This window comes from Monoraphidium neglectum, assembly GCF_000611645.1.
Source record: "Monoraphidium neglectum strain SAG 48.87 unplaced genomic scaffold scaffold02865, whole genome shotgun sequence".
Lineage (NCBI taxonomy): Eukaryota > Viridiplantae > Chlorophyta > Chlorophyceae > Sphaeropleales > Selenastraceae > Monoraphidium > Monoraphidium neglectum.
In genome coordinates this window covers 1-7874 of record NW_014010763.1, presented here as the reverse complement: position 1 = coordinate 7874, position 7874 = coordinate 1, and the positions used below count along the sequence as shown (strand labels likewise).

The 7874-nt window shown below is 62.1% G+C and overlaps 3 protein-coding genes across 3 annotated transcripts; all 3 read left to right on the top strand.

The window, feature by feature from the left end:
- Window positions 1–257: 257 nt before the first annotated feature.
- Window positions 258–4521, top strand: MNEG_11692 (hypothetical protein; the record flags this gene model as incomplete). The annotated part of the gene is made up of 12 exons (XM_014039838.1): window positions 258–269; window positions 445–488; window positions 737–874; window positions 1403–1484; window positions 1661–1720; window positions 2126–2266; window positions 2595–2707; window positions 3040–3112; window positions 3381–3503; window positions 3791–3850; window positions 4120–4173; window positions 4417–4521. 12 exons carry the CDS (start codon window positions 258–260, stop codon window positions 4519–4521), a joined length of 1005 nt encoding a protein of 334 aa, XP_013895292.1.
- Window positions 4522–4828: 307 nt separating this feature from the next.
- On the top strand, window positions 4829–5870 carry MNEG_11691 (hypothetical protein; the record flags this gene model as incomplete). The annotated part of the gene is made up of 3 exons (XM_014039837.1): window positions 4829–4929; window positions 5269–5512; window positions 5763–5870. 3 exons carry the CDS (start codon window positions 4829–4831, stop codon window positions 5868–5870), a joined length of 453 nt encoding a protein of 150 aa, XP_013895291.1.
- A 1078-nt stretch (window positions 5871–6948) lies between these two features.
- On the top strand, window positions 6949–7238 carry MNEG_11690 (hypothetical protein; the record flags this gene model as incomplete). Its single annotated transcript, XM_014039836.1, has 1 exon — window positions 6949–7238. A coding segment is annotated over one exon (290 nt), but the record flags the coding sequence as incomplete, so codon positions are not given.
- Window positions 7239–7874: the final 636 nt, after the last annotated feature.

The following is a 7874-nucleotide window of genomic DNA, read 5'->3' as shown; positions in this document are numbered from 1 at the left end:
GGTGTGGGGGGAGGGGGGCACATCTGGCGGGCACCCGGTTGCTTTCTGCGAGCCTTGCGGGCTGCCGGCGAATGCAGGCACCGCGTACGCTTCAGCGCTGCGAATGGACGAGCAAGAGGTCTGAGGAGCGCGCAGCGCCACCGCCGCTGAGTGCCCTGCTCGCACACCCGTGCCGCCACACCACGCCGCTCCCGCTTCTTTTCAGTGTCGCTCTCCCCCTCTTGGACCACTGTGCCCTGCAGGCGGTGGGGTTTGACATGGACTACACGGTGCGCATTCCTGAGGGCCACCCACCAGGCTGCTGTGCAGCTGCTGCACACTCGGGCGTGACTTTGTTCGTATGCATCACTCCCTGCCTATCATGTTTGCAGCTTCCTGGAAGCTGCACCCGCTCTGAGAGCAAGAAGCAATTCCCCGCCCTGGCCCCTGTGTTGCTCCCCCCAGATCGCCCAATACAAGCCCAAGGCATTTGAGGAGCTGGCTTACAGGTGGCGGCCGCCGCAGCGAGCAGCCCCCCCCCCCCCGCGCAAGGAACCTCTCGCACAGCGTGCATGCACATCAAGGCTCTTGCGCACGCAACCAAATGCACAACCTCATTTGCACCCTTATGGAGCAACCTGTTGAACCATCAGCCACCCAACCGCATTAGCCCCACCCCAGCCCCATCCCCACTCCCAGCCCGAGCCCTGCACCCTGTGATGACCGCACCCCCACCCCCAACCCCACCCCCACCCAGCGAGACCGTGGCCAAGCTGGTCAAGGTGTTTGGCTACCCCCCCTCCCTGTACCAGCTGGAGTTTGACTACGCCTTCATGGTGCGGGGCCTCATCGTGGACAAGAAGAGGGGCAACGTAATCAAGGTCGACCGACACAAGTACGTCAAGATCGCATACCACGGATTCAGGCACGTTGGCATGGGGTCGTGTGTGTGCGCGTGGGTGGTGGTGGGTGTGTATCTGGGTGTGGCAGTGTGAGGGTGATGCTGGAGGTGTTGGGGTGGGGGTTTATGTGTGGCGGAGTGGTAGAGGGCGCGCGGTGTGCGTTTGTGTATGCATGAGTGTGTGTGTGTGTGTGTGTGTGTGTGTGTGCGCGCGTGCCAGCAGGAAGTGAACCTGCTACTTGCAGTTCATGCGCGCTATACACCGCCTTGTGGCGCATCCCTTTTTTCATCCCGTGAGGTGTCGTGGATAACGTATGCGGCCAGGGGTTCAGCAGCAGCAGCTATGGCAGCAGAAGCGGCGGCGGCCGCAGCAGAGCAGCAACAGCAGCAGCGGGGCCGGCGGCGGCGGTGGCGACGGCGGCAGTCGCAGCAGCCACCACAAGCAGGAAAACATTTGATTCTCCTGCAATGGTTGTGCCAATCACGCCTGCCATCACCTCTGTCTATTGCACCGCATCTCAGGTGCCTGACCAGTGCTGAGCGCGATGATGTCTACAACTGGGGGGCCGTGCGCGACGAGTTCGACGAGCCCGGCTACTCCATGGTGAATATGTGTGTGTGTGTGTGTTTGTATGTGTGGGGTGCACGCGTGGATTTGGGTGCGCAAGTGCTTGCGTCATGTGCGGGTGAGCTGTGTCTCCGTCATTTGGATGCCGTCAGGCCATCAACAGCAAGTCGGTGCGAGCTGATCGACCTGTCTTTCGCCACGTCCTGATGCAGGTGGACACGCTGTTCAGCCTCGCGGAGAGCCACCTGTTCAGCCAGCTCGTGGAGATCGCGGTGAGCGGACACCCCCTGGTACAGGCAACGTGGAAGTAGACTTGCATGCACACACACACACACACACACACACACTCTCTCTCTCTCTCTCTCTCTCTCTCTCCCTCTCTCTCTCCCTCTCTCCCTCTCTTTCTCTCTCTCTCTCTCTCTCTCTCTCTCTCTCTCTCTCTCTCTCTCTCTCTCTCTCTCTCTCTCTCTCTCACACACACACACACAAACACAAACACAAACACACACACTCACACACACTCTTGCTGTCCTGCTGTCTTTTGCAAACGTGCACACACACACGCGCACGCGCACACACGCACCCCTTCACGAGCACACACACACCTTCACAAATTCCCAAGCAATTGCGCAGATCCTTACACACAGTACCCACATGCCTGATAATCACGCTCACAGGACAAGGACCCCCAGAGCATCACCCACGGCACAGACTACCAGCTCATCTGGCGAGACGTGCGGTCCGCTGTCGACCTCTGCCACAGGGATGGCACCCTCAAGAGGGAGGTGGCCCTCAACCCGTCAAAGTACATCCATGACGTGAGGATATAAGCGCTAGCGCAGCTCCTTGACCGGGGCGGCGCACGCCATCCCAGGGCATGCCTCATCTTGGTGCCTGCGGCCGTGACAGGCAGACAAGGCCGGGGCAGTTTGGCGCGTGCACGCCCTGCTGCCCATCATGCCGGGGCCGCTTGGGGTCGCCATCATCCCCAAGCTGCCCCTGCAGCTGCGTCGGGATGCTTGGCGCAGCGCATTCCTGATCTACATTAGCAGCGTTTTGTGACACGTCTGACCATACCCAACCTTGCTAAACGTGGTCTCAGTTTCGGGTGCCCAACCACCATCACTCCTTGCAAAACCTTTGCAGGACCCTCACCTTGTTCCCATGCTGCGCATGTACAAGCGCAGCGGCCGCAAGCTGTTCCTGGCCACAAACTCCCTTTGGGACTACACGCACGTGGTGATGAACTACCTCTGCGGGTGAGCATTCAGGGAGCGGCGGTCCAGTGACACAAGGGGTGCACTGTCTCACGCTGCTTCGGGCACTCCACACGCTGTTGGGGCACAGGGGTAGGCATGCACAAGATCATGCACAAGAGCATCCCATAAACTATCATGCGCGTGCTGTGCATAATCTGAGGGGCCTGTAGGTTTCCGGCAGGCTCGGCGATGCAGCGGCAGAAGTGACTCCTTGTCTTGCGAACCCTGCCAGGCCTGGCGCCGGCCAGTCGCAGCCCCTGGTTTTGCAACCCTCCTTCCGACACGCTCCCGCCCCTTCAACTGCCGGATTACCTCGGCGTCGCCACCCCCAGCGGCCTGGTGGGGCGGCGCAAGAGCGAGGAGTGGCTGCGGCTGTTTGACGTCGTCATCGTGGGCTGCGCCAAGGTAGCTGCCACCTGCACTTTTGACAGCCCTGCTATCAGTACCAAAAAGGGGGTTGGTGGGTGGGGCGGAGTCCTCGGCGTCAGGCAGGCCTGGGATGCGGGCCTGGGCTGATCACCCGGTAGGTGCCGCAGAGGTTGGCGGCAGACGCAAGGGCGCGTCGGGCTCGTACACCTGTGTGGTGGCTTTTCCCACCTCCAAACATGCTTCTACTCCATGGCTGCCTGTGGACCCACGCGTTCGAGCGTCTCCCCCAAAACTCCCACCCCAGCCCGGTTTCTTTTCGGAGCGCCGCCCGCTGTTTGCTGTGGACCCGTCGGACGGCACCCTGCGCAACACGGACGGCGGCGCGCCAATCATCCCCATCGGGCTCGACGACCTGCCTGCAGAGGCGGTGAGGGCGCACGCACCACGTGCACCCTGCCTCGGTTCCTGCCATAGGCTGCTGCGATGGATCCTAGGCTTCAGTGAAGGCGCGGTGCCGTCTGCCATCCGTGTGTGCCAGCCCGCGGGACTGGACATTCGCCTGGTTCCGCCTTTGGCATTTACTCTAGACGGGCCCTTCGCCAGCAATATCAGGAGTGGGCATGTTTTCGGCCCGCCTTCAAAAGCTCAAGCGCCTCCAAATTCTCAACCTCTGCAATATCACCCTTTCATCCCCCGCCCCCTCCTGGCCCCCAGCTGGGCAGCACCGCCAGCCAGCTCGACCTGCAGGATGAGGACAAGGCACTGGTCTTCCAGGTGAGCGCGCACCCACGCGTGTGTGCGTGGGTATGTGTGTGTATGGGGTTGCGTGAGATGGAGCAAGTGGGTGCTGCGACGGGCTGCGAGTGCACCCACCCGTGCGCCGGGCCTGTGTGATGAACGCGCGGCACACTGCTTCGCACTCTCCTGCCTGACTCGCTGTGTTTGTCCCGTTCATGTTCCTGCAACACCCTCACACTACACACACCTGAGCGCGTTATCCTTGCTTACCCTGTCTTCACGGCATCACCGTCCACCAATTCCAGGGTGGCAACTACATTGACCTGCACAAAATGCTGGGCATATCAAGCGGCACGGAGGTGGGGCAAGGATGAGCTTTGTCTGGCCATGACAGGCGGGGCATGGGTGTTTTCAACTACATGGCCCCCAAACAGACTCGGCCTTTGAGGCATTGCAAACCTTGTGTTGGGCCCACTATGCCTGGAGCAGCCAACACGGCACCGTCGCCTCCCTCCCTGCCGCCAGCTTCACAGCCCTGAAACCGTTGGACATTGCTGCTTGGCCCCCCCATCTCATGTGTCGCGTCACACATATAACCCCAGTGCCTGTACATCGGTGACCACATCTACGGCGACATCCTGCGGTCAAAGAAGTCGCTGGGCTGGAGGACCATGCTGGTGGGCCGCGGTGACGAGAACTTGCACTAGCACGCTTGTCTGTAAGGGGCTGGCTGCCAAGACTCCAAGGGGCTGCCCGCCGGCAGCGGGGGCGGCAGTGCAGCCTAGAAGGGCGCCAAGCCGAGCCGATGCATCCGCTGTTGCCTTGGTCTCAGCTTCTGGGGGGTAGCGTGTAACTCGCAACCAGCCTTGGCGTTCGGGCCGGGACTGGCCAGGGCTGCCTTGAGGCTGGCTCTCCCCCCTCAATCGCGCACCTCGCCCCCTGGCTGCGCCCAATCTTGTACTCCCGTGTCAATTCAATGAGGGGAGTTGGGGGTGTCTATTGACCGCTCCCCCTATGCCCGCCCCAAAGGTCGTCCCTGAGCTTGAGATGGAGCTGGAGGTGGCCGCCATGAGCATGAACACACAAAGGGAGCTGCAGAAGCTCCGGGCACAAAGGTGCGTGTAGACGCAGTGTGTGTGTGTGTGTGTTTGTGTGCGCATTTTTGGTTTTTTGAGGTGTGGGTGTGGGTGCGCGGTTGGCTGTGGTGAAGGGGTTGGGGGATTAGCTTGCAGTGGCTGTTTTTTTTTCGGGGGTCAGCGTGATCAGTTGCAAGAGGCTGGGCTTATGCTCGCGTGAGCATGTAACGCGGGGACCGCACACGCACTCACACTCGTGCGAGTCCTCTCATCATTTTCTTTTTGCCCTTTCCGCCCAATCAATGAACCTTCCACCTCACAAATCATCCATCCACCTCGACTCCCCGTCACCTCCTGATGCCGTCCTCTCACGACCAGGGACGACCTGGCGGACCAGATAGAGCGCCTGGAGTGGGCCATCGCCCACGGCGCCGAGCTCCTGCCCGCCGCCCACGAGCCCGCGCAGGACGCCCGCCGCGCGGCGCTCGACGCGCTCGTCAGCCAGAAGGGGCAGGTCAAGGCGCGCCACAGCGCAACCCTCAGGGCCTACCACGAGGCGTTCCACCCGGTCTGGGGGCGGCTGCTCAAGACCGGCTACCAGAACTCACGATACGCACACCAGGTGGGATGTGTGTGTGGTGCGCGGGCCGGTCGCTGCAATGCGTCCGGCAGCCGCGTGTGGCGCGGCATGGCGTTTGCCGCGGCATGGACGGTGCTAATGTTGCTGCACGGCACACTTGGTATCGATGAACTTTGCTTGCTGCCTGCTGCACGAATTACAAGGCGTGACAATGGTTACGTGACTTCCCCTCGCCTCCTCCCTGGACCTTGCGCCGCGCTGCTGTGGCCGCGCTGCGGCGGCCGCGCTGCAGATGGACCGTTTTGCGTGCCTGTACACCTCCCACGTCAGCAACCTGGCGTGGTACAGCCCCTGCAAGGCCTACCGGGGGCGGATGGACATCATGAGCCACGAGATCTAGATCTTGTGCCAGACGCAGGCTGACGTTTAGATGCGAGATGCTGCTCGTCCAAGCCAGCCTAACCTGACGTGTACGAATCCTGATTGGTTTAGGACGGCTGACGCCTGTTTGCTGCTTCTATCGCACTAGTTGGTTGGCCTGTCTCTTGCTTTGACCCCCTTCACCGGGCACCCTCAAACCCACCCAAAATCGCCAAGTTGCGGTGGTGCGCCTGTTGACGCGTCCTCACCGTCTGGCGGTGCACCTGTTGGCCCATTCTTACGATTCAAAACGTTTCTCCATTGCATTGTTGATTTTCCTCGTTCGTCCCCGCTGGCTCACTCATGTACCTCCTGTTTGTTTTCAGGCCGTATGCAGCCGCTCGGCTTTGATGCTGTAGTGAGGAGGCACGAACAGGATTGCACGGCAGCCGCCTGTGTGGCTCTCGAAGCTTGTCTTTGAGCTTACTTGCTTCCAGGTAACACACACGGGCCATAGGGCAGCGCATGCCGTGCTTGCTGCTCACCCACTCTGCAGCTGCCATCGTGACGGCGCCTGTTTATACCAAGAGCTGTGTTGATGCACGTAATGAGCCTCAGGTGGACCAGGGTCTGAGTGCGTGCGGTATCAGCAGAACTTTCAGCTTTGCTTGCAAACGCCAAGCCTGCACCTGCACTGGCTCATCAACTTGGATTGACTGGTGGGCCGCATGCAGGCCAGCGTGAGCGTCCAGCAGCCATGGCCTATCGACGCCCACCCGGCTTCGGACGTACAGGGTTCAAACCCTCACAAGGTGGAATCCGATCGTTTTGTTCATGTTGGTGGTGATGTTGGCCGCGACGTTCATCGGACGAAATGATGCAGTGAAACCCCCACGGGTGTAACCGGGGTCAACCGCGGGTGATTCGCTATCATGACTTGGTCAAAACGTCCCGCAATCGTTGAAGCCGTAGCGCAGTTCTGTCAAATTGTCGACGAAGCTGCGAGCGCATAGGATCAATCAGAAGGCTGCGCGCGTACCCACACGTGCCCCGCACACCTCAATCAATCGGCAAATCACGTTTCATTATACGCTGCTGCCGTGCAGCGGCGAGCGGCGATGCCGCCGCGCGCCGCTGCGGGCTGGCACCTGCACAAGCGGAACACAGCAGCGCGCGCAGCGACCGCTTGGACCGTGTTGGCGACGATGGGGATTGCAGCGCCGCTCCTCCTCCTGTCCCTGATGATGATACTGCAGCCGGCATACGCTGATGGTGCTGCCAGTAGTAAAGGAGGGCCGCGCAAGAGCGGGAATGCAGCTGCGGTGCCACCTCCGCCGCCGCCCGTGGGGCAGGACTTCGAGCTGCAGACCAAGGCCGGCGTTTACAACCCTTCACTAGTTGTGTACAGGTGATGCGACGGGCGGAAAATTGCCAAAGCAGCAGCGCAGGCGGTGCAGCAATTTGGACCGCGTGGACAGCATGGCGCGGTCGCGCCGCATGGGCGCGCTGACCGTGCGTGCTGCTGCCCGCCCCTCCCCTTCTCACCCATGACCCCGCAACACACGCGCGCCGCCGCCGCCGTGCCGCAGGGGCAAGGCCTGGTTCGTCGCGCGGTCGACGCGCGTGCGCCGCGACACCGCCGGCCTAAAATGGATCGTCAATCGGGCGGTCCTGTGCTCCGTAGACCCCTTCAACCTCACCGGCCCGACCCGCTGCTCAAGCTTCGACCCCTGGCGAGGGAACTTTACAGAGTGTAGGTGGGGATCCGACGAGTACAAAGTGCCCTGGGAGGCGACGGGCGTCGACGACACCAAGCTGTTCGTGTGGCCTGGCCGCGGCGTGTGGGCGATCACCGGCCGCCGCCCGCCGCAGCCGCCGAGCGGCAAGTGGTGCCCCCAGCCGGTGGTGTGGCGGCAGTACCTCTTCCAGCTCGCGGAGGAGGGGCGCAACGTCGAGCCCGCGCGCTGGGCGGCGGCGCCGCGGGCCGCGCCGCCGGGCGTCGAGTGGGCGGCAGAGCGGGGCGCGCCCGCGCCCGCGGCGGGCG